The following is a 27,339-nucleotide window of genomic DNA, read 5'->3' on the forward strand; positions in this document are numbered from 1 at the left end:
ATAGAATAGGAAGGCGGGTGAGCATTTGGGCCACCTGATGGTAAGTGGTCACCAACGCCCATAGACATTGGCAATGTAAGAAATATTAACCATCGCTTACATAGCCAATGCGCCACCAACCTTGGGACCTAAGATTTTATGTCCCTTGTGCATGTACAACAATACCAAGTACTGCTGTTTTGCGGTAGAATATCTGATGAGTGCGTGGTAACTACACAGGTGAGCTTGCATAAAGCCCTACCACCAGTACAGATATACAGACAGTACAGTACATCGATTATGCTTATTACGTAGATTAACTAATTAGTGCACTTTTAAAATATCAGACGTTATGGTACTTCGTTTTAGTTTACCTTATTAGCAAGTTTTTGAGGCCAAAAAAGCTGAATTAAAACAAGTTATTTCGTGGGATTTAATATAGTTTACTTGACACAGACAATTTTTGCAAGCGAGGTTAAACAGTATCTCATGGCCGAAGCCAAATTAGGGTGCATGATGAGCAATAATTATAATATTAAGACACTTTGTTTCACACCAAGACAAAATAATTACAGTAAATAGAAACAATAATAAATTATGTTACAAGATAGGGCCTAATTGGTTAGAGTGTTTTCTTCCAGGTGACCTCAGGGCAGAGGAAAACGCCTGTTGACGGTATATCGTGTACAAATTTAACAAAATATATTTACATTTATTAAATAAGATATATACGCGCATATACAACCATATTCAAGATAGATATATTGTTCGGTGGCTACAAATTTAGTGAGTTTCTGAATAATAAAAAAATGTTTATATACTAGCCGTGTTTTTGTTGTAGTTGTCCATTTTTTTCAATAGGTCAAACGACGGTATCTAACAAAAGGGGAAAATACCACTTTAGCACCATCTGCTGACATAATAAGCGAACTAATTTATGAGAGCGCCATCTATCTAACACGATTAGGAACGCTTGTCAGCTGCGATTTTTACCTGTTGTTAGAAAATATGTGCAAAAGATGGTACTGAACGTCGCCATTATTTACCAGTACTTCTAAATTATAAGTATTTATATATATATATAGCTGCCGTTTGTTTTTCCATGGATAAAAATATTCATAAGCTTCGAAAATAAAGGATGCCGGTTATATGAATGGATTCTTGTACTCGATCCATTAGGAAATAATAATATATATTAGACAGGTATTAACATTAAGAACAATAGTTATAATGGTGCTTGTCTTGATTCCTTGTGTCTTATAGTATAATTTCTTTCGACTACACAGAGGCAACATATTGGCTGGCATTTTTCTGTGGTTTTTCGTCGTCATCGAATAAAAATTTGCATTTCATAAACATTTTGTTACATCATAAGAAATGATTACTACAAGGGTCCCTGTACGTTTTATCTTGTTTCCATTCCATTCATTATAACGTATGTTATAATGAATTATTAAATTAAGCTATGAATAATAATATTAATATATGAAAAATAAAATAATAATATTACTATTATTTAATTAAGTTTTTAATAAACGTACGTTTAGTTTTTTCAATTTATTTACAAGACAAACATTTGATCATTGTTCGTTCTCTTATTTCCTCTATTCTATCCAATTTGGTAAGTTATGTAAATCGGGCCAGATAACTGGCGCCCAATAACAGACACATAACCAAGATATTATGATAGTTGATACCGTCGGTCCAAAGCCGGCTTTTATCTGAAATTCCGAATAATAAAGAGAAGAGGGTAAACCTAAAGTTGTGTGGTTTTACGAGAGTAAGCTAAAGTATCTAAGTAAGAGTCGAGATGACCCAATGGTTAGAAGGTGTGAATCTTAACCGATGGTTGCGGGTACAAACCCAAGCAAGGACAAGTATTTTCATATGCTTAATTTGTATTTATAATTCAAAGTGAAGATAAGCACATATATGAATCTAATTTCACTGAAATTCTATCACATGTATATACACCCGCGTTGGAGCAGCATTGCGGAATAAGCACCAAGCCTCAAAAGCATCAAAAGGAGAGGAGGCCTTAGCCTAGCAGTGGGACATTTTAAGTATTTATTTACTTAATTTATTAAGATTAATAGCAGACAATAAGCAGACACTAATTTTGCACTATTGTTTATCTTCATAATTACGAAACTCTTAGTAGAAGTGTAATTATGTATTATTTTGGTATAGCTTATACACGTAAGCTATATAATATAGATAAATGGCTGTGTTATTTATCTATTTGTTCGTATGTTAACTAAAACAAAATCTCGTTCAATACATTTTAAGTTTTTTGTAATACTTACCATTTTTGAAGTGGGAATATTTGCAGAGCTTTGGACCACTAAATTTCCAGGTGTCCCAACTGGTAAGCACAAGGCGTAGGAAGAAGAAAATCCTGCCGCTATATTGTACCACAGGGGATTTTGATTTATTTCCTGTGCCTTTAATATATAGATATATATGATATAATTAATACATGAAATTAGCAGTATAAATTAAGTAATAAAAGTTTTGAAATAATAAGCATTATTTTGTTTAATATTTTATATTACTACTTCAAAGGGCTAATTATTAAGAGCTATTATTTTTTTTATTTAATTAAACTGTTTAAGGAACGCGAACTTCAGATTAGAATTACATCGATTTAATTTAGTCATAATAATATTAACGATTTCGTATTCATACATTCTAAGCAGCGCCTAAAATTATATAATTAATTATTTGGTATCATACTAAGATTATAAAAATGAAGAATGTTTGTTTAGAACGCACTAATCTCAGGATAAGTGCTAAGCTACAGGATAGTTTAGATTGATTTCGAAATTTATCACTCTTAGCAGTTAGTAAATAGTATTTAACAAAATTACCAGTTGCATAACAATAGGCGAAATCACATTACAAACGGCGACATTAGATGCAAAGTTTGTCGTAAATACAGTAAAAATAATTATTAAAAGTATGATCAATTTATTTGGTAAATTTTTCATGTTTTTTAGTAACAATCCAATTCTCCCATTTAAATCCGTATAGTCTTTTTTTGCTGCGTTTGATAAAGCAAACCCTCCACCTGATAATATACATAATTAAGAATAAGTGGACTTAAGCGAGCTAAGAGATATTATATGCTATATAATTGGGATACTAGATTTTTATTCATATAAAATCACACGGCCGCAGTCATTAAAGTATCCTAGCCCTTTATGTGTTGTAAGTGTGTTTTAATCCTTATTTTCCAGACAATTATTTATCTTAGATTATATAAAATAAAACTAATATAAAATTTTATGAAAGTCTGTTCGTCTTTAGTCTAAAAGAGGGGACTTTCAATTCTATTTCTATTCGTAACTATTTAAGTAGTCACATTACTATAATAGTATTCATATTTTTAAACATATACCCAGAAGAAACATAAAACTGTACGGCATTATATCGTTCACTCTGTCCCAAATTAAAACTGATTGTATTCCTTTATTTGGTAACTCGCCATGTTCTGAAATATAAATATGACCTCTGTATTATATTTCAAAAGCTACGAAAACACATCAAGCTTTTAAAATTGTTACCTTTTGATGTGAAATTTTTAAAAAATAACAATGAAGACGGCAACAATAGCATCAGAAATCCGATTAACATAACCGCTGCCGAGTCTTTTACGCTGTAAAGTAAATTAAAGTAATAGCCTATATATCCCTCTGCTGGGCAAAGGTTTTATCTCCTCTAAAGAAGACTTAATTATTTCATCACTTTGATTCAGTAAGGCATTCGATATAATGAAGGTTTTCTCACGATTAGTGCTACCTACCGAAATTTGAACGAGATCTTAGTTAAGATTCACATGTTCTATTTGCTGGTTTATCTCGGCTTAATTATATTTTATTTATATTATAAATTTACGCTGTACTAATATTATATTAATATATTTAATCAATTGATACGTACAATTTCTTATCCTCGGTGCCAAAATATAATGATATGATGTCTCCCCAACCAGTAAATATTTGAGGAGAACGACAAAAGAATAATAAAATTGCACTGCTGAACAGAATAATAACAAGCTGAAATAAAATTATCCATCGTTCATTAAATGCATTTATAATATATCAAGTTTATATATCCAAATAACCCGACTTCGCTATATTTAAATTAAGGCTTTTTCCACATGACCTATTTTAAAATAATGCGGGATCATAATGAGTATCTTATTTCTTAATTTTAATTTTTCTTTTTTTTTATAGAATAGATAGGACCAGCATATGGGCCACCTGATGGTAAGTGGTCACCAAACGCCCTTAGACATTAGCATTGTGAGAAATGTTAACCATCGCTTACATCGCCAATGCGCCACCAACCTTGGAAACTAAGATTTTATGTCCCTTGTACATGTAATTACACTGGCTCACTCACTCTTCAAACCGGAACACAATAATACCAAGTACTATTATTTTGCGGTAGAATATCTGATGAGTGGGTGGTACCTACCTATTTTATTTGGGGCTTAACCTAAATTATATAATAAAAAAATGCATATAGGTTTTATTTTATACAGTAGGTTAGCACTATGGAGGATTTTTGAATAAAGGGGACAAAAATTAGTATGAAAAATCATTAATTTTTGAAGAAAGAGCTATGGAAATTGGTACATAGCAATTCTGAATTATGACACGAGCAAAGCCAGGAGTTAGGCGCTAGTAATAAATTAATTAACTTACTATTTCCCAAAAGGTTATTTTCCCCAATTTCTCCAAATTTTCAGTAACTGTAGTTTTAGCCGCTTCAATTCCTTCCGCTGTTATTTTAGCTTTTTTAGCAGCTTGGCTATTTGGTCTTGTACAAAAACAAAAAGTTTTTTACATACCTTGACGTTATAAATATAGTACATAAAACATATAAACATTTGTAATGCTTCGCTCTAACTAATAAAATTTTAAAAAGACTGACTGGCCTACAAAGTACAATTGTCTTAGAAATGTAAAAATGCTTTTATTGTATTTAAATTTTTAATAATTTTTAATAATAGTTTATTAAACTCGTAGTCTATTTATCTGTACGCTTTCCTGCTTTATTTATATATTCATAAGCGAAGTGTCAGTTTAATTGTTAGAAACTTTTAATATAACTTACCTTAAGTATCCTAAATACACCACGATGAGATACAAGTACAAGAATATCTCCATTAGTAACATATAAGGTATTGCGAAAGCAGAAAATTTTGGAAAAGACAAATATTCAGGTGCATTCGGATACATTCTGAAACATGGTAGAAACCTTAAATACTGTGAGAAATATTTTATTACATAAAACCTTATATATTTGGACTAAGGCCTTTTTTCGTTTTAATGAGTATAAGAGAGCGTAAACGTCGAGAATAAATGTTTTAGAGCTAGCCCACACATACATGCTTTCTCCCGATGTCTCTTTGCCGATTAACACAAGATAAATTTTAAGCACACACATTTTCTTGTGTCTATGCTAACACATACATTGCTCATATTTCATAATTACATATAATCCTCGTTCTTTTCACTGAGCTATTTCGGCTCAAATATTATATCCATATAATAGCTGCTCCGCGTGGTTTTACTCGCGACAAACGTTATTACTCTCCATGAGTCATCTTTAGTCATATTTAGTCTGATTTATAATCTTACTGAATTAATGCAACAAATATAGAAATAAAATCTTCAGACTTATAAAATTAATATAGATAGCAATGCGTAATTCAATAACGATCGCTTATAAAACTACTTAAAAATATTTATCCTTAATTATATAGAAAATCTACTGCAATTTAAGTTTAAGAGAATAATAAGGTTTTTCATTAAAAAAGCACGGAAGACAAACAGAATTTGCTCATAAAAATTATTTACATAAAATGATTTGTGAGACAAGTTCACGAAAATAAGCTTTAAGATAATATAATTAAATACCTAGAGAACAGTCCTATGAAAACTAAATTCGTAGCTGTTCCCACTAGCGATCCAACACCACCTAAACATATGAATATTATATACATTTTTATATAATATGATATTATTTATACAACATACTTTTAAAGCACCTGTTTTATGATGTAGTAAAAATATGATAGAAATAATTCATCTTGGTGTGCTAAGTTTCACACTTTAAACGAATTAATGGGATGAAGCTTATGATTGATGGGGTGCTGCGCCTTTTAAAATCTTCAAATTAATAATATGGCCGTTAAATTCTGTCTTAAACTGTGCGTCGGTAGTCAGTCAGTCAGTTCATTTCTTTTTGTTATATATAGAGATAAAATAAAGAATAAGTAAAAGCCTGTGAAGGTCCCACTACCAGACAAAGGACTCTTAAGGAGATGTATGGGACTTATCCCATAAAAGCTTCAATATTAGTTGATGTATACACATGTGACAAAATTATATCCGAAACATGCAGATTTGTTCGGGATGTTTAAGAGCACGAGATGAATTATAAATACTAGTAAAGTAACAAGCCCATGAACACTCAGTGATTTGTTTGAATCCAATCACGTGAATCTTAGCCATTTTTTGGTTAACGTTCACGTGTCCAGTCACTGAACCATCTTGGCTTTCAACAAATGTTAATTCATAAGTAATTATAACAAATCTTGATTTTTCATAAAAAAGCAAATATAAGTTAAGTAAACGTCTACCTATGGTTGCTGAAAACGTAGCAGCGCAGAAGTAGCAGGTAGTTATATCTGATGCAATCTTTTCGCCATCAATTCCCGTGTCGTATATTTTAAGCAAACCTTGCTGTGATCAAATCAAATTATATTTTAGATAAGATTTTTACATATAGAATAGCTATATAAATGTTCCTCAGCTGAACGGTCATTCGCTTCTTAAGGAGAATAATTCCTCTATGTGCCATCAGTCCAGACGGTATATATATATAAGCAAAATATCGAGTGGTATCATGAAATCTTTTGATTGACTTGAAATTTGTCACAGTTACTTCTTCCCTGACGTAGACACTCACTTTGAACGGATTTTAAACAAATCCTGTCCAAAATACATTTATCTTCTTATCTACCCGTGTGAAGCTATAATACTAGATAGTATATACATATAAGATAATATTAAAAGTGGCAGAACTTCAGACGATACACTCTTCTTCAGGATGTTTTCTTAAGTATGAGACAAATTGACACACAAAACAAGAGTTTTTCTCGCAGGTCTGAGGTATTTATTTACAATCCGATGGTAGATTTTCGACAATCAATGAGCAACTGTAACGCTTCTATACTAAAATTTACTTTGACATAAAAGAGTAGTGTTTTCACTCACGTATAAATACTAAATATAATTAAATTAAAAAAAATACTTAATTTCAAATATGAAAACATGCTTCAAATTAAAAACATTACAATAAGTAGTAAAACAAAAAGCTTACTTACATCTTCGAAGACTTGAAGTAAAGCGAAATTTATAGGAACCATCATGGTAGTAGCTGCTGTGTTTGTGATCCACATCGAAACAAACATTGTTGTAAAACACATTGCAAATAATAACCTAAGCACAAATCATACATTAAAACGCTAATATGATAAGACTTGCTTACTTAATGAGGGCTTATATATATAGACTCTCATAACCATAGCAAGATTAAATAGATACTAGTTCTTAAATTAAAGTTGAATACTTCAGTTGACAGGTCTATACGCTATCAGGCGGTACAGTAACAGCCTGTAAATGTCCCACTGCTGGGATAAGGCCTCCTCTCCCTTTTTTTTTTTTTTGGGGAGAAGGTTTGGAGCTTATCCCACCACGCTGCTCCAGTGCGGGTTGGTGGAATACACATGTGGCAGAATTTCGATGAAATTAGACACCGAAAAGCACGAGATGAATTATAAACAGAAATTAAGCACATGTAATGTCAGAGGTGCTTGCCCGGGTTTGAATCCACGTTCATCGGTTAAGATTCACGCGTTCTTACCACTGGGTAATCAGGCGGTAAGTGACCATTTATTATTCAACATTGACGTTGTAAGAGCATTTGTCGAGTGTTTATATTATTAATAGTATATTATAAAGTTTATGTAACTTGTGCATGTAATTTATTAGGTCCTTACATATGAAATTAGCGTTTTGTCGTGCTGACCCCTTTGATCTGAAATATCTCATCTTTGGTTCAGAATTCAAGTTCAAATTTATAAATTAATTTAGCTGGTACATTTGAGTTTTGAAAACAGTTATTCATTTGTTTTTTCCTCATTATTTTTTTCTTTGGCGTCGCTTATTACCGCACAATGGAAAACATGAAATATCGGTATATTTACAAGTACGAGTTCTACCGTGGCACCAGTGCTGCAGAAAAAGCTCGAAGGATTAATGATGTGTACGGCGCTGGTGTCGCAAAAGAAAGCACGGTACGTTTTTGGTTTCAACGTTTTCGTTCTGGAAATTTTGACCTTCAAAACCAACCCCGTGGACGGCCGGAGACCAAAGTAGAAAATGAAGAATTGAAGGCTGTTGTAGAAGCGGATTCATCATAAAGCACTTCAGAGATAGCTGTAGGCAGGGTAAGTGATAAAACTGTATTAATCCACTTGAAGCATGGGTACCTCATGAATTGAGTGAATCGAACTTGCAAACACGCGTGAACGGACACAATAATGAAGGGATTTTAAATCGAATCATTACTTGTGTTGAAAAGTGGATACTGTACGATAATCAGAAGCGCTCGTCGCAATGGCTAAACCGTGGAGACCCAGAAATCCTGCCCTAAGCGAAAATTGACTCACCTACTTTTACACGTTACTTGTGAGTGTTTGATGGCCTAGCGCTCACTACAGCTTTCTAAAATCTGGCCAAACGTTTACGGTAGATATCTATTGTCAGCAACTGCAAACCTGAAGGAAGAACTAGCTGCTAAGCAACCGAGATTAGTCAATCGCTCGACGCCGCTGTTGCTTCACGATAACGCAAGACACACACACTGCACAACAAACAATCACTAAGTTAAATGAGCTACAATTGGAATATCTGCGATATCCACCGTACTTCCCGGACCTTGCTCCAACAGAACCATTACCAATACCATTTTTTCCGGAATTTGGACAACTTCTTATAAGGAAAAAAAATTCAACTCCGATGCGGCAGTCCAAACCACCTTCAAAGAGTTTATTGATTCTCACCCCCATGGTTTTTTTAGTAAAGGGATCAATGAATGAGAATGTATGAGATGGCAAAAGTGCATAGATAACAACGGTGCATACTTTGATTAATTAAATATATTTTACAAAAAAAATTGATATGTTCTTCTCCTTTCCTCTATGTTCCTCCTGTATAAAACGCAAATTCACATATGTAAGAACCTAATATTTATTCACCTATTCTCCGTAGAGGAAAAAATCATAATTTATCAAAAGTAAAATAAATTGTAAGTGGGTTTTTGTCTAACAGCTGTCCATTAATAATACGATAAACCAGAGAAAATAATTTGAAATATTTTACTTTCACAAAATGGTAGAAATCAAAGAAAACTTTTCCTACTTATAATGTGAATATCCAACCGCTCGTATGGCATAGAGAGCCAGTCTTATGTGAAAGCCTGATTGTTCAACAGCATATGCCAGCCACATGCTTCCTAAGAACATCATTATTGTGTCCTAAAAAAATATTTGGAAATTGCCCATAGATCATATATGTTATATTCTAAATAAAAATGTAAAGTGGTGATAGACGATTATTTCTTAGCAAAATTTTCTTGTTGACTTTTAAAAACAGCTCACGTTAATTTTTGACAGCCGCAATAATATATCTGTAATTTGGGTATTTTGTGACCGTTATGATAATATTTGAAAATGTGTTTCTTATTTTTGGTCAAGCGTTGATTTTTTCATAAATACTTGAATTGTCGTTTAATATGTAAATATTTATTCATACTTACGTTCATATAGCAATAACACGTCTCATTCGTGCTCATAATACCGGTCAAGGGAAATATTACTATTGGCAAAAACGAAGTCACAGCTAACGGAATGCACTCAGTGACCCAGAATACAGCCATCAAGACTAAAGTGTACGCACACCATTGATATTTCTAAAATGAGTGATAAATCTGTAATCTACCTTAACACACACACTATTTTTTAATCAAATATGAAAAATGGCTCGCGAGCCATTGTTATACGTTGATGGTATCATAACAAGGACTTACAATCATGAACAATAACAGTACGGATGTAACATAAGGATGAAACGTTTCAACTGGATCGAATGAACGATACGTAAACGCATAGAATATGGATAAGAAAAACATCATTTAAGGAATAAGGATAAATTTAAGAAATGAGAAATAAAGCTCATATAACTTATTGTATGTTAAATTAATATAGCAATTATGTAAATATTTACCTCTGGAGGAAACGAAAGATGTATTGGAATTAAAATTAATGGTACAAATAAACACAATACGCCGCGCCAATGTGTGCCCAGAAATAACGATATCCTTTCTTTCAGTGTAAAAGGTTTATTTCTAAAAATATTGAACACGTTCATAAACACATTAGCAGTCTATTCCAACTTAAGGAGAAAAGGTAAATAAACTACATTGACCTTAAAATGGCTTGAAAAGAAAAGACTAATTTTCTAAATAATTTAAAATTAAAGACTAATTTATACTATATAATACATAATAAAATGTATGTTTTTTTTTCCAATTCAATGAATTCCTTCAACAAATGATTTATCATTGTGACATTTTTTATTTTTGTTAGTAGGGTAAAATATTATTTGGATGTTTAATGAATAAATTAACATAGCTTCGGGTACTGGAGGTTTACTTGTATTTAAAATAGGTTCACTTTATAAGAAATTTCGTAACTATTTGGAGGAACCTTAGAAAAAAATAGTATAATATTTGCATTTGTAAGTGTTATCATCGATTACTAACATAGTAGTAGTAGTTGCTTCATTATTCGTTGGATTGTTTTCACTTTCTGATCTTAATGAAATTTGATCAATTGTATTTTCCATTTCGTAGTTAAATTATTAAATAAAGACAAATATTTTGAAAGATAATTTCGTTTCTTTTGTAGTAATCTAGTTGGTCTCGTGTAACTAAATATATTTGTATTATTTTTAAATAGTATCTTCGTCTAAGTATTCCTATGTTTTTTTTTTGCTATGGATCTCCAACAGTTGTACGTACCTTTTACATATAATAAAGAATACACACTAAAAGATTCAAATAAAATGTACTCCTTAAAGGAGAACAAAATATGATTAACATAATATTAAAAAATAGATAATGCAAATAAATTAATTAATAAAACTTCATTTTATATAAAAAACCTAGGTAATATAAATAAAATATATATTTACTTTATTTGTTTATTAGAAGTAAATGAACTAATCACATTATTAAAACTACACCGAATGAGAATATTAAACTTAAATAGCACACTTAAAACTTGTAAATAAAAACATTTTTCGTTTGTAATGATGTTGAATAGATTACTATGCCCATTCGGGCATCGAATGTAGTGACGGCCAGATTATAGGAGCGTAAAAGTAGACAGCCAGCCAAGTTATAATTATCGTAGTTATTGTAGGCCCAAGGCCGGCTTTTATCTGTAAATAATAAAAGTAAAGCCACCAACCCGCATTGGAGCAGCGTGGTGAAATAAGCTCCAAACCTTCTCCTCAAAAAGAGGAGAGGAGGCCTTTAGCCCAGCAGTGGGACATTCACAGGCTGTTACGGTAATAAAAGTAAAGAGTAAAGTAAATATCCTACTGCTGTGCTAAAGCCTGCTCTCCCTTCGAGAAGAAGGTTCAATGCGGATTACACACGGAAATACGTCATCGTCATAACGTGGTAGAATTTCTGCAGAGACATGCAGATTATTTTATAAAGTGTGTCTTCGCGCATTTTATCGCATTTTCGTAGAGCACTTGATAAATTTACAAAGCAAAGTTAATTACTAGAATATTATTGTTTTATTACTATAAAATCTTGCTGTTATATATATTGTACACAAATGATTATAATATATCAACATAATAAATATGTAGACATTAATCTTTAAGAGCCATGGCGGCTTATCTCAAGATATAAGTTAACTGCGCAGGACATATAATTATAGGCACAAGTGTGTACGCAAACAGGCTCTCATAATCCGATGGGACGGCAATCCGAATAGACCGAAAACTCCGTGACAGGCACAGAATTTTCGACAAAAAACCCTTATAACGCTTCTATTGGCCAGATTTAGGATTTAAACCTAGAACCTTAGGATCTAAAGGCGAAAAAAGGCGCATAATTGCAATAAAATTTCAATGCGAGTGAAGCAAAGACCACTGCTTATTCATATTATAATACTAGGTACTTTGTATAAATAAAATCCTTCGTTAAATCTAAAGATATACTAGTTAAAAAAACAACATCTTTAGGAACTGGGTCAATAAATATAAAAATATATTAAAATGTCTTACCATTTTTCGTGTAGGTATTTTTGCAGCGCTTTGCACAACAAGATTGCCAGGTGTTCCGACAGGGAACAAGAAACAGTAGGATGAAGACAAACCAGACGCTATCACGTACCATAATGGATTTTGACCAATCTCCTTCGCCTGATACGATAAAAATATCTTGTTTTGTCTAAAGTAATATATTTATAAATATAAATATAATATAACACAGGACCATTTTCGTCTTTATTTATTGTTTTACAAATTACTCATGTTGACACATTCAATGCATAAACCAAAAATATATTTTAGTAAATTTTTGATGATGTGTATTAAAAAAAACACAACTTGCAATAAGATTAAGGTAAGCAAACTATTTTTTTAAAGGCTATTTTTTTACATTCAAAATTTCTAAACGATAAATGAAAAAAAAACCGCTGAGTCCGTTCCCCCTGACATTCTTAGATCAGGGTATTTCTTGTCCAAACCGGTGATTACTGATTTTAGAATTAATAAGTACGGGGCAATGCTTGAATAAAGGATTTTGATTTGATTTGACTCCCATTTATAACTCAAACTCAAATTCATTTATTTAACGTAAAAGCATTACATTTGCTTATTAACAATCAAACATATTATAAATTAAAAACAAAACACAAACATTTCCAACTGCACTCACACAAAATGCATTTAAGCTATATTATACCTAACATTTGATTTCATTAATAATGAATTAAAGAATACATATTATATACAAATTAGATATTATAGTTAAAAATTTAATTACACAAAACAATTACAGCTAATCTATCATCTATTTTGTTCTAATTTGGTTGTGTTATTCTAACAACATATAAGAAACATTCAATTTGTTTATGAAATATGTAGGCGGACGGACAAATACGCCACCTGATGGTAAGTTGTCACCACTGCCCATAAACATTGGCACTATAAGAAATATTAACCATTCCTTACATTGCAAAAATGCCACCAACCTTGGGAATTACGATATTATGTCCCTTGTATCTGAAATTACACTGGCTTATTCGCCATTTAAACAGGAATACAACAATAATTAGTGTTGCTGTTTGGCGGTAAAATATTTGAGTGGTTGGTACCTAACCGGACGGGTTTACACAAAGTCCTACCACCAAGTAAATCGATAGATAAAATTTGTGAATAAGTAAGCAAGATGCAGCTTGTATTATTTATTTTGTATTTCTAATATAGGGCTTTATAGTAAAAATAACATAAACTTACCAATTGCATTGATATAGGTGTGAGAACATTACACACGGCGACATTTGAAGCAATATTGGTTACGACTACAACAAATGTGATTAGAATCAATAGCACAACAATATTCGGTAAGCCCTTCAGCGCTTGTAGGAATTCTCCAATTTTCTCATTGAGGCCAGTCTTTCGTGCCGCATCGGAAAGAGCAAAACCGCCACCTATGAATTATTAAAAAACAATCATTGTTTTAAGAAGAACAATAACTACATATGGCATCGTATGATTTCGAACACTTGTCGCTGCTGCCATATTTGCCATACATTACTGGTGGTAGGGCTTTGTGCAAGCTCGTCTGGGTAGGTACCACCCACTCATCAGATATTCTACCGCAAAACAGCAATACTTGATATTGTTGTGTTCCGGTTTGAAGGGTGAGTGAGCCAGTGTAATTACAGGCACAAGGGACATAAAATCTTAGTTCCCAAGGTTGGTGGCGCATTGGCTATAAGCGATGGTTGACATTTCTTACAATGCCATGTCTAAGGGCGTTTGGTGACCACTTACCATCAGGTGGCCCATATGCTCGTCCACCTTCCTATTCTATAAAAAAAAAAAAATACGGACACATACATTTACACACACATATACTGACAATAGCGCTGCGTTGCAGCTGCATATCTCGCATTAAAATAAAATGATCACAGAGCCATAGATCACATTTCAGTAGGGCTAATCTTAACTGACTTATCTGTCTGTTTTTAATAAAAAAATATTATCGATTTAAAATGTAAGTAATGTTACAATATCAATATTAAAAAAGTGATATTTTATCTTATATACAACGGAGAAACTAAAATGGAGAACTTCTTATAACTTGAAGGAAAAGAATGTAATTTATAATAGTAAAGAAGAGTTTTTAGAATACATATAAATGTGTTTCAGAAATATGAAGATGTTCAAGAGTGTCAGTGCAAGCAAAATTGTAGCATGATAGGAATGATGACGTGGCACGCACTCAGCATGCACGCGGCTCTTTTTCATAATATAAGACTTAAGTTTCGGCACTAGCACCGGGCCATATGCAGTATAAACAATTAACATATTTAAAAATTAAAAGTATATTTTTATTTTATATTAAGAAAAGAGAGATTATATGGATATTAAAATTTTAAGGGATTCCATTGACACTACTTAACATGTATCATTATTTTTATTAAGCACCCATTATCCCATCAAGAAGATTTTAATTTATTTTTTTATATATCTCGTATAAACATATATTTACTTATAGATTATTATGTTTATAAATTTGATACGCAGTTTACCAAGTAGAAAAGTAAAACTGTAAGGTAACTCTGCCATCAGACTCTTCCAATTTAAGACCGACGCTACTCTTGTTTTGGGAAAATCTTCGTGATCTGAAATCATTAACTTATATAATAATTTACATATTAAGAAATTTTAAAAAAAAGTTTGTTTATTTAATGCTACGTATCACCCATTCCAAACGCTGTTAGTCCCATTGAAATGGAGAGCCGAATGACGTCAACATCTGATACCGATCAGTAGCGTTACCAACAACAAGTATTAATTTATTGTAGTATTGACCAAAGTTGATTAAAGCTTATGAATTTCGTAAAAAGGAGATGTGAGAGATAAGCGAAAATAATGTATAATATTTTTTCAATAGTTTTTATATAAATTCCCTAATGTGTATAACAACAAAGTATTTCTTTCTCATTTCAAGTATTAACCATTAAATAACTTAAGCATCAAGTATTATTGATATAGTCAGCTACTCGGTTGTTTTTCTGACACTACACATAATCAATGCCGTTACAAAATTATGATCCAATAATGATTACTTTATTTGAAAAATAATTATTTTTGAATGTAATTATTTTAAACCACAAACGTATAATAAAGAAAATGTGATTATATTACATACTAACATTTCGCTTTACAATTCCTGAAAAATAAGAGGTTTGACGGGAATAGAAACATCATGAATGCAACAAGCGCAGCTAAAGCAGAATCACGTACGCTGTAAGTTATTGCACATATATTACTAATAAATTAAGCTGTTCGTCAATTGTATGGAAAACTATATCCATTATTTTAGTTAACAAAGGAAGCACGGATATAATAAATATTATAATTAATTCGGCAAGTTTTTGTTAGTAATAATAAATAGTGCATGTTAATGTCCCGCTGCAAGGCGGATACTTCGCTCGAGAAGAAAGAACTTATTCAATACTGTCAGTCGGAAATGTGGCAGATTTTCAACTGACATATTATGCAATTTTTCTAATGACGTTTTCCTTCATATCTCTCATTTGTCGATAAGACTATGTTTAAGTGTATTTGTATTAGCTAGTAATCGTAATATATGGATTGCTGCTGTCATAAAAAACTGAATAAGTTTAACTGAATAAGTTTATTTTTAATTTGATATTTACACACTATATTTTTTTTAATTTCATGTTCTAAATGAATGGATACATTTCGAAACATTAGAAAGGATTACGCTTAATATTTTGTTTAAATATTCAATTTATATTTTTGTTTCCATGTGATCGCAGCTTTAGAAAATATAACTATTTATATATAATGTAAGTATAATTAATAAAATCAAAGATTTGTAACAAACACAACTTTCGTACAATTTCTCGTCATTCAAGTCGAAATAGTTATTGATGACATCACCCCACCCTACAAATATCTGAGGGGAGCGACAGAAGAACGCCACCATTGCGCCGCCAAACAAGATAATGACCATCTAAAATTTCATCAAACGTGTTTTAGTTTTCTACCCAAAATAAGCGTATTAAGAGAATACGTTTTTTTGTTGAAAGTGTGAAAAATAAATGTTTTTCTGCGATATAGGTGTGTGCATGGTAATCTTTTAGTAGGTAATCATCACCGCCCCTAGGGATAAGTGCCGTAAGAAATATTAACCATTCTTTACATCGCCAATCTCAATCGCACAAGGGACATTGTGCTTACAGTTTTGAATTAAATAACATAAAGATCAAAATGTTAATCGCTAAAGAGCTCTCTTATCGCTATCTTAAGCAACCTAGAGGAAATTAAGGCAGAGGAAATGGTCTAGCAACGGTACTCTTTCCGGTCGTATCAGATTGCTCTCCCATTGGATTATGAGAGCTAGGGAATAGAATGCACCTATATTTGCGCACACACTAATGCACTATAATATGTCTTGCTCAGTTGGCTAATCTCTCTTGAGATTGGCCGCAGTGGCAGAAATCGGTTTCGAGAAGGACCTATGTATATTAAAGACATAAAATAATATAACAATATAATATAATAAGTATTAATAAATAGACTTACAAATTCCCAAAAGCTAACTTTTCCTAGTTTAGCGTAATCCGACTCAACTGTTTTCTCCGCAGCAGCCATACCTTCCGGTGATATTTTTGACATTTTAGCTGTTTCACTTTTAGGCCTTAAATAACAAAATTCTAATTTTTTATCATTATACATATATTGTAAATTATTAGACAAATGGGCCATTGATACCTATAAATACTGGTAATATACTATAAAGAATAAACACTAACAAATGCATTGCTAATGAGCTTCCAAACCACAAGATCTAAGACGTTGTGTCCCAAGTGCCAAGTAAAGTAGTAAAGTAAAAATCAACGAGTCGGTGGGTCCTGCCCACATGGGTTTGCCCTATAACGAATAAAAATACATTATTTACAAATTAAAAAAAAAATCTTACCGTAGAACTCCAATATAAACTATCAACATATACATAAGCATAAAGAAATCCAATACTATCATATACGGAACGCCGAACGCTGAAAACTTCGGAAATGAGAGCAATTCTGGTGCATCGGGAAATCGTCTGTAAAGTTATATATTAATTTTTTTAAAGAATATTAACAATATCCGTTTTAAGGAAATTACTAACGTTCCTATTTACCCCTCAAATTAAGCGTAAATCTTGTTTCAGGAGTGGGGGCGAAAATAGCCCAAGGGATCCTAATCTGCGATTTTTTAATCTCTAGATGACTCATAAACCATTAGGCTATTGACCTTAAATTAAAAAAAATATAGTCTTGTTGATTTGACTATGATGATTTTTATATATTAAAGTTAAAACAACTTCACTTAAAACGAATGTTTGCTCAGTGGGCGAAATTCAACCATAATAATTATTGAAAATATAGCATGTTACGAACATTTTTTTAATACCATTCTTTCTAAATTATTTTTATTGCTAACACAAAAGCTCGTCAATAGCTACAAATAGAAAATAAATCGCTCGACAGATACCGGTACTGAAATGTTTTGTTTTTGCCTATTTATATATAGATAGCTAGTATTCCCCAGTAGCTTCACCACGTGTTAAGGAGGAGGAGGTATTAGGTAACAAACAATAGCCCATGTTCGTCTTCGGGGTTAAACTTGCTTCGTACCAAATTTTATCAAAATCAGTTAATTGGCATTGAAAGCGTAATACAGACATAGTTACTTACGCATTTATTATATTAGTATAAATTCCATTCTATATGACAATAGTGGAATATAGTGTAACAAAACTAAAGGCGAATAAGCTAAGTTAAATAAATAAAAACATTGTAAATATTTAAATCTTTTTTTATAGTATAGGTAGGCGGTCGAGCAAATAGGCCACCTGATGGTAAGTGGTCATCAATACCCATAGACATTAGGATTGAGAGAAATGTTTACTATCGCTTACATCGCCAATGCGCCACCAATCTTGGGAACTAAGATGTTATGTGCTTTGTGCCTGTAAATACACTGGCTCTCTCACCCTTCAAACCGGAACACAACAATACCAATTACTGCTGTTTTGCGGTAGAATATCTGATGAGTAGGTGGCACCTACCCAGACGTGCTTGCACAAAGCCCTACCACCAGTAAAATTATTAACATGGAACGTAAGATAATATCTCACATATACCAATAAGAACACTGTCTCACTAAGCTTTAAACTGACAACTCATATTACTTTACACACGTTACTCGTGTAGTAATTAGTGAAATACGACTACCTGTTGACTAGAAAACAAATTCCAGATCTAGTAAATAAAGCCCTTAAGGACAACAATGAAAGAGAATGTACATTAGAAAATATTGAGTAAGATTTTTTATCTTGAGCAGAACAGGTCGTTATTCCTAATTGAATCATAATCAATACACTTACGTTATGAAAAGTCCTTTGAATACTAAATTAGTCGCTGTTCCGACAAGCGTTCCGATGCCTCCTGTAATTCGAATAAGCATTTATAGAAAACAAGCAATAAAAATTACTTTATTACAATGAAGAAAAAGAAATACAGATAAAAACATGTATATTACGTACTACTCCTGTTAAACAATACAACTTAATAAAAGATCAAAACATGTAAAAAAATGCTAAAATATGGGTTGTTATTATTAACATAAATTAAATTATGTATTAATTGTATTAGTTTTTCTCATAACAAGCTCTTCCATTTAATAGATAGAAAATCGAGTTTCGATATATTCTACAGACAAAGAAAATATGCTGTGATAGACAGGGCAGAGAGATACGAGGGTTCGTGAGTTATCATGAAGACTTCACCGAATATACGAAATCATATTCATATTTTTTATGTTATATGTGTATACGGCAGACGGGAAAATCGGTCACCTGATGGTAAGTGGTCACCGCTGCATATAATCATTGGCTATGTAAGAAATATTAACCATTGCTTGCATCGCAAATGCGCCACCAACAGTGGGAACTAATATGTTATAACCCTTGTACCTATAGTTACACTGGCTCACTCACCATTGAAGCCAAAACACAACAATATTATTTATTGCGGTTGAGTGGTAGAACAACTGATATGTGGATAGTACCAATACGGACGGGCTAACAGAAAGCTCTGCCACCTAGTAATACTCGTACTCACAAAATCTTATTTAAGCTGCCGCTCAGTTATTAAATATTTCAATAATATGATAAAACTTTTGACTTTATCTAATAACATTACAAATAACAAATATATTATATGTCTACGTATAATAGTATGATATAGAAAAACATTGTGCGTACCAATTGTTGCAGAGTAAGTGGCTGTGCAGAAATAGCATGTTGTGATATCAGACGCTATTTTTTCACCATCACTAGTTGTATCATATATTTTAAGCAACTTTTGCTGGAAATAATAATAATTATCGAACCATACTTAGAAACGTTGCTTAGCTGTTGTTTATTTAAAAACTGATTTCTCTCTTTGTCATTTTTGATTTGACATTCGAAAGAAGAAGACAGCATTGTTTAACTATTCACTCAAACGACGTTTAGAAGTAGGGCCGTATATCATATATTTACCTTTTTTCATAATTAATATGGTAATTATAAAATCGCCTTAAATTAAACGGACAAATACTAGGCTACAAGTAACAACATAAATAACAAATTAGATTTTGTACGGACAAAGTAACAAGCCGTATAGTGCATCTATTTTAATACATTGCAAAATTTATTAAAATACTTGTTTGACTGAAATTTAGGTTTCTATTTATTTAAATTGTATAACCAAAAACAACGCAAGAATATCGTATTTCTGTATAAGTATTTGATCATATTTAAAAATTTAATTACATACATTTTCTACAAATACTTGAATATACCCATTTAATGATAAGTATTTAATATATATCCTGGGACATTTTTCCTGGGACATTTTTCCTGGGACATTTTTCACACACGGCCATCTAATCCCAAATTAAGCTTGTACAAAGCTTGTGCTATGGGAACCAAACAACTGATATACTACATATACTACTTTTCTTTTGTAAATACATAATTATATAGAAAAATACATCCAGACTAAGGACAAACAGACATGTTCATGCACACAAATGTCTGTCCTGGGTGGGAATCGAACCCACAACCTTCGGCGTGAAAAGGCAAGTATCTACCAACCACGCCAACCGGCTCGTCAAATTTTATTATTTTTTTTTTAATTTTATTAATTTTAATTTTATTAAATTATATTATTAATATACATACATATTTCTGACCACATATTAAATTCAAAATTATTTACGTATCAGTGTGACGAATGAAGTATTAAAATATAAACTACTCACTTCTTCGAAGACTTTTAATACGGCAAAATTAATCGGTACCATCATAGTGGTAGCAGCCGTATTCGTTATCCACATTGAAACAAAAGTGGTAACTATACACATCGCAGTAAGCAATCTAAAAATATTATTTATTATAAATATACTTTTTTTTATATGCGCCGGGATGGCAAATGACTCTACTCCACGTGATGGTAAGTGGTAGTAGAGTCCAAACGCGACGACGGCCAGTACAGTCGGGAAGAATGTTCTGTACTAGCCGTCCCCGCCTTGCCGGCCCGCAAGATGCCTCTTCACGCCTCGTTTGAAGGAACCCGGGTTGTAAGAGGAGGGGAACACGTGAGCTGGTAAGGAATTCCATTTTTTGGTAGTGCGACACAGATAGGAGTTGCCAAATTTCTTTGAGCGCGATGGAATTGATGTCACAGTTAGGCGGTGACATCGAGAACCAGCTCGCGTGGACTTGAGAAGGAAGGGGGAAGCAGGAATTAGAGAGAATAATTAAAACAAGAATAGGCTTATTGTGTACAAAATAAACACTAAAAAAAATGTCGAGCGGTGGGACGCTTACTATGAATATACTTTTTTTAATTGAAGTCACTTGACGTGAATCGCGCGTCATCGCGGTTAAAATTAAAATAAAATATATAAAATGAATAAAATACTCTTGTTTAAATATTAAGCTCAAATAATTATGTGTGTCGAAACGCTTCGTACAATATGAACAATTGCCAACTTCGTATAGTTTAACAAAATATAGCGTTCTTATAGTGTTTTAATTAACAAACGTGAACACAATAATAATTAAAATAAAATACTAGTAGCTATTTCACCTCACCTGTGATATACTGATACTTATGTAACAATGTAAGGATATGTTCTTACTTGACATGTGAGTAACCAATAGCTCGAATCGCGCAGTAAGCAAGACGCTTGTGAAGGCCTGACTGCTCCACTGAATATGCTAGTATCAAACTTCCCAGAAACATGAAAACTGAATCCTGTTTAGAATTATATTAAAAAAATGATGCTCAATTGATAAAGAGAGAAAAAAAAAAACAGTTTTAAGTGAGGTAGATATAAAACAGTTTGTGAATTATCAACAGTTACAGAATACATTAAGGTAGTTAACATTAATATAAAGTTCCTCTTTATCTTTTAAATACATTTAAATATTCACGAAAGAAAACACTTTAGTCGAAAGAGGTTCATTATTATATAGACAATTCAAAATAAATTCTAAGGCATGAATAAACTATCAACGTTCATTGAAGCAACGTGACCCATTTAAGCAAAATACAAACATATTTTGTATATGATATATTGGTACTAGCCAATCAAGTTATTCTAGCATTGCAATACATGAATTTGTTGTATTTCGAATAAAAGGGTGTGTGAGTCAGTATAGCACCTTGATAGAATATGAAATAGCTTACAATTTTTATAGCACCAATGTCTATGGGTTATCGTTACCATATTAAATCACGTGATCCAAATTTTGTCTGTCATCCTGATGTTATAATGATATAATAAAGCTTAACTAACATTAACATATGCCTTGCACACATCCGCTGTACTTGAAACGCCGCTGAGAGGGAATATTATTACCGGTATAAAAGAGGTCACGGGTAACGGAATACACTCTGTTACCCAGAATATGGCCATCACAACAAGGCAGTAGGCTGTCCATTGATATGGCTGAAACAAATGTTTTTTTTTATATGGAAGGCGGACGAGCATATGGGCCACCTGATGGTAAGTGGTCACCAAACGCCCTCAGACATTGGCATTGTAAGAAATGTTAACCATCGCTTACATCACCAATGCGCCACCAACCTTGGGAACTAAGATGTTATGTCCCTTGTGCCTGTAATTACACTGGCTCACTCACCCTTCAAACCGGAACACAACAATACCAAGTACTGCTGTTTTGCGGTAGAATATCTGATGAGTGAGTGGTACCTACCCAGACGAGCTTGCACAAAGCTCTACCACCAGTAAAAAGTAACAGACTGTAGGACTTTTCACCTCTTGAGAAGAAGATTTGGAAATTATTGAACCACGCTCCTTCAATGCGGGATAATGAATTAAATTGTGGAAGAATTTCATATCGATACATGCAAGTTTCCGCACGATGTTTTCCTCTATCGCCGAGCACGAGATATTTTAATAGGAACATAAACACTCATTGGTCATTACATTACATGATTATTAGACAGTAACTGCAAATATTTGCAAGATTTAATTAAAGATGAAACATACTTGAGCTGGAAGGGGTAGCAGTACAACGATCGCTAATATAGGCACCAATACACAAAGAAATCCTCGCCAATGTACTGCAAACATTATTTTAAACCTGTCTTTTGGTAGTAAAAGGGGTTCTTCTTTTGATCTAAAAAAACATACGTTTTATCTAAAAAAAGTACAGTGGTTGATAGGTCATACGAAAAGTCATTCAAGGTATATCTATAAGGTTTATAGAAACGACGCAAATGACTCCTAACTCAAAAACGATCCGTTGCTGTATTTAAACGACTCCGCCTGGGTAGGTACCAACCACGTCCCATTTTCTACCGCCAAACAGCCATACTTGTGTTGTGTCAAAGGTTAGTTACATTGGCAATATGAGGCTTAGTTTATATTTCTTGCAGTACCAATATCTATGAGCAGTGGCGATCATTTACCATCCGGTGGCCCATTTGCAAGTAAACCTTCCAATATCGAATAAAAAAAAACATTTTAATTATTTTGAAACCAAAATATATAACCCGTCCAAATCAATGTCCTAGTCCAATCAACCTATCTTAAAAAGTAGAACGAAACGCATTTACAATTGGCCTAAATCAGTCCGGGCGGTTGTAAACTGTCACTATTTATTTAACAGTTTCGGCCGAGACTAACTGAGCGACCTTCAATAAAACCGCCTGTGATATACTGAATACGAATGATTTCGAAATGATTTTAGCATTCCCGAATCCTGTAAAATATATCCTACAGCATATATTTAAAAAAAAAAATACATAATTAATTGTAATCAAAATATTTCAATGATTACGGCGAGTGGTTAGTTAAAAAACGCTGTCTTCCTCTTTCGAATGGCGAATCAGTAATGCTAGAAAGAGCAAAATCAGTGTTTAATTAAACAGTCGCGAAGTAAATTTTATAATTATGGCCTTTCATAATTGAATACTTTATTATATATAACTTATATACTATTAATTAAATTTTATTTATATAATACTTTTAAAATGTTTAGACCAAATGTGCTTCAAAAGTAAGTATTTGTAGTATAACTACGAATACTTTACATTAGTAGATGTATGTAGCTACTGTCGTTTAGTTAAGCACCTATTGATACCAATATAAACAATAGAGGTATAATAATAGTCCTAGCCTAGTAGTTTTTTAACCGTGGTTGAATTTTTTGTCTACTTTTTTTGCCCCAATTAACTAGAATTCAGAAGAACAGCTCAGATCGACGATTTTCGTTAAGATATTGACTGATATCTCATAAATATAAATCACATTTTGAGAGCCTTGTACATGACCGTTTTGGTTGATACACCAATTTATACTTACATTCAATATCATACCACATAATTATACAAAATAAACGCCAATACTGTGTACTGTATAGTATGATACCGTTTGAAGGGTGATTGAATCCTTGTAATCACAGAGTAAAATTTCGGCTTTGGCAATGTACTAAATAATTCTAAATCTACTAAAACATTCTTTATTATTGTATACCTTTACAAAATCATATGGCATTAGTGATTTATGCTTGAAATCTAATAAAGCTTTGTTACATAATACTACTATTATTACTAATATGCTATTGTTACTAATATAATATTTATTTATATTTTACCTTAACATTTTAAAGTCTTTGTTTAATTAACAATTAACTTAATACAATATAATTCTTATGCTTCTCCTGCCTGATTTTTTATCACAATTATTATCTGTAAATATTATGATATTGAAAGATGTTTGTCATAAATTTCATAAATCGAATAAATTCTTCAGCAGATTTTTCGGTTAGGTTAAAGAATATTTTAAAAATAGTTTTCATATTAATAAATGCCCAATTAATTTCAGATAATAAAAAACCATTTCATAAACTTTTGTTTACGCGTTAACATCTTTTATAAACGCTTGCAACTTTTCAGATTCGTTTTCAAATTCAGAAACTTTTAAATATTTTTATATTATCAATTTACGAAAGCATGGGCGGACAATGCGTGAAAGGAATAGAAACATTCGTGTGGATGAAATCCGATTAAAATAGAGCAAGACGCAAGAAATCGCCAGAGTGGGATTTGTGTAGCTGTAACCCGGTAACAGACGCGCGCAGCCCCGTACAAAACTGTGTATCCAGCCACGTGGTGCTCTTTCCCGCCCGAGAACAGTTCTTCACGCTAGTAGGACGGCTCCACAGGCCTGGACGCACGTCTTTTTATTCTAACACGCGTTAGTCGTGTTTCGAATCGAATTTAAACGCTAAAACTTTAAAGTGCACGAAAGGGTATAGATAAATATGTAATAAAGTGTTTATCCGTGATCCATATTGATGTGAAAAATGTACGTTTGTCAAATATTCATAATAGCGGTAGCCAGAAATTTTGCGGCGCTCAGCTAAATCAACAGGTCAGGTTCCAAGCGTTAATAATATTGTCTTACTGCTTCAAAAATCACTTTTGTTGTCATTTATTTTTATGAATATTTACATACGGATAATTCCCAACCATATTGTGTACTTTGAAAGAATTTTTATTTATTTTTCTTATTGTCTCACGAATATTTTATATCATATAATTGATATAATAATAAATAAGCTTACTTCCTTCAGCTTATTGTCAAACGAATGATGAAGTTTAATGATTCAATGGACAGTTTCCGGTGTCTTATGAAGACAAAATAATTACTGATTCTAATAATAATGTATCTAATAATACTTATCTATTTATTATTCAAAATGTTTTGTTTCAGTATAATATGTATATTTAATTCAAATGAAATCAATGTATGTTTATAAAGTATTTTCAAACTGCAATTTTAATTAAACTTTTTGCGTTACTTAAAAAAAATTTTTGTCATGTAAAGTAATTCATATCGTTTATTTTTATTACAAAAATAAAAATATAAAAAAAAACAAACAAATTAATTGTTTATCATGTTCAATTTTAAGAAATATATAACAATATAGACGCTTAGAGGTTAGTATGACAGCGTTACTTTCTTCCTAAATTTCATCAAAAAGTCTATGTCCAGGTCCTATTTGGCATATGCGTTAAAAATGAATCATTCAACCGATTAGAATTAATAGATTAGAACCTTTCAAATTAATAAGAAGTAACGTAGTGTCGCTAATATGTCACTAAATAAAAATTTTATTCAAAATTTTGAACAGAAAAAGTTTTAGTCTAGTTTATTTAAGGCCAGATAAACGAAGTCAAAATTATATAATATTATTTAACGATTTGCTAGTTTCAATAATATGCTTTGTGCATTATTCGAAAGTTAATTCAATTACCGAGATATATAAGGCCTTTATCGTAAATAAAACGTACCTACCTAACTTTTTAATGTTTTTAATAATATTGCACACCTTTTACTTAATTTTTCACACATATATATTTTAAATATTTATACATAATATATTTGTATATATAGCAAAATGAAATATCCAGTTTTTTAGATCATTTCTGTTGCATATAATATATGCGAATTGAAACGATGTATATATTGTCATGGTAGGGCTTTGTGCAAGCTCGTCTGGGTGAATACCGCCGTTATATCAGATATTCTACCAAAAGCAGCAGTACTTATTATTATCAGGTTTGAAGTTAAAGGCACTACAGGGACAAGGGATCTTAGTTCTTAAGGTTTGGTGATGTACAGCCATTGCTAATGTCTAAAGGAAGTGGTGACCACTTAGCAATAGGTGGTCCATTTGCCAGTCCACCTACCTATTCTTTAATATATACATGTACAAAACACTTACTACGAGTTATTCTACCATTATTTTTGGACATTAAAAACAAAATATATTAATTAACAACATACTTAACATATTTGTACATGAATTTTGGCATAATGTAATAGATATCAAAATATAAAAGCTATTTTCATTCGCTTTATTGTCCAAATCTTTCAAAACTTCATTTAAATTCTGACATTAAGCCAAAGTGTCGACAGAAACCTTCAAATGTGACATAGTAGATAAATAATATTTAGTTAAATTTATTGTAGAAAAAGGCTTAAAATTATATTATTTCCTTATATATTTTAAATAGTATATTGAAATACCTAAGACATATAATAATATTATATTTATCCAGTTGTTTTAGATAGATACAAATTGTGTTTATCTCTACTGATACCATAATTTATTTATTTTTAATTTTGGAAATTATCATTGTCCTCCATCACACGTGTCATAAGCAACATATTTTGCAAAGATACATGACATAACAAAATAATGAAATATATATACATATATATGTATATATCAATTAAAACAATGACAGAACAAATTAATAATAATATAGCACACATTACAATAGAAACTTATCATCGAAGT

At 31.9% G+C, this 27,339-nt stretch overlaps 3 protein-coding genes across 3 annotated transcripts in view; 1 reads left to right on the forward strand and 2 right to left on the reverse strand.

Moving 5' to 3' along the window:
- Positions 1-1,499: 1,499 nt before the first annotated feature.
- On the reverse strand, positions 1,500-11,021 carry LOC126770850 (protein I'm not dead yet-like). Its single transcript, XM_050490451.1, has 15 exons — positions 10,882-11,021; positions 10,344-10,464; positions 9,877-10,029; positions 9,480-9,595; positions 7,382-7,496; positions 6,635-6,737; positions 5,910-5,970; positions 5,104-5,229; positions 4,692-4,806; positions 3,922-4,037; positions 3,546-3,637; positions 3,380-3,472; positions 2,850-3,049; positions 2,286-2,423; positions 1,500-1,700 (listed from the first exon to the last, which is right to left on the reverse strand). The coding sequence occupies exons 1-15, from the start codon at positions 10,962-10,964 to the stop codon at positions 1,584-1,586; spliced, it is 1,749 nt and encodes a 582-aa protein (XP_050346408.1). The 5' UTR covers positions 10,965-11,021; the 3' UTR covers positions 1,500-1,583.
- Positions 11,022-11,447: 426 nt separating this feature from the next.
- LOC126770893 (protein I'm not dead yet-like) lies at positions 11,448-23,341 on the reverse strand. The gene is made up of 15 exons (XM_050490502.1): positions 23,328-23,341; positions 23,016-23,145; positions 22,299-22,451; positions 21,639-21,754; positions 20,757-20,871; positions 19,714-19,816; positions 18,835-18,895; positions 17,383-17,508; positions 16,986-17,100; positions 16,298-16,413; positions 15,587-15,678; positions 14,960-15,052; positions 13,659-13,852; positions 12,423-12,560; positions 11,448-11,561 (listed from the first exon to the last, which is right to left on the reverse strand). Exons 1-15 carry the CDS (start codon positions 23,339-23,341, stop codon positions 11,448-11,450), a joined length of 1,680 nt encoding a protein of 559 aa, XP_050346459.1.
- A 1,812-nt stretch (positions 23,342-25,153) lies between these two features.
- Positions 25,154-27,339, forward strand: part of LOC126770830 (uncharacterized) — a 43,154-nt gene continuing 40,968 nt past the window's right edge. The window contains exon 1 of the mRNA XM_050490422.1: positions 25,154-25,403. The gene's annotated coding sequence lies outside the window, so the exon portion shown is untranslated. The remainder of the gene's footprint in view (positions 25,404-27,339) is intronic.

The sequence above is a fragment of the Nymphalis io genome, chromosome 9 (genome assembly GCF_905147045.1).
Source record: "Nymphalis io chromosome 9, ilAglIoxx1.1, whole genome shotgun sequence".
Lineage (NCBI taxonomy): Eukaryota > Metazoa > Arthropoda > Insecta > Lepidoptera > Nymphalidae > Nymphalis > Nymphalis io.

What these genes read in the sequence shown, in the direction of transcription:
- LOC126770850 (XM_050490451.1), bottom strand. Translation starts at nt 10,964, where the DNA reads ATGGAAAATACAATTGATCAAATTTCATTAAGATCAGAAAGTGAAAAC. An exon ending in CGTGTTATTGCTATATGAAC is followed by an intron (nt 9,596 to 9,876) that starts GTAAGTATGAAT and finishes ATATTTTTTTAG; the next exon opens with GACACAATAATGATGTTCTT. An exon ending in CAGTTTTATGTTTCTTCTGG is followed by an intron (nt 3,050 to 3,379) that starts GTATATGTTTAA and finishes GTATATTATCAG; the next exon opens with GTGGAGGGTTTGCTTTATCA.
- LOC126770893 (XM_050490502.1), bottom strand. An exon ending in TTCAAAGGACTTTTCATAAC is followed by an intron (nt 17,509 to 18,834) that starts GTAAGTGTATTG and finishes ATAACTTTACAG; the next exon opens with ACGATTTCCCGATGCACCAG. An exon ending in GTTTATATTGGAGTTCTACG is followed by an intron (nt 17,101 to 17,382) that starts GTAAGATTTTTT and finishes TTGTTATTTAAG; the next exon opens with GCCTAAAAGTGAAACAGCTA.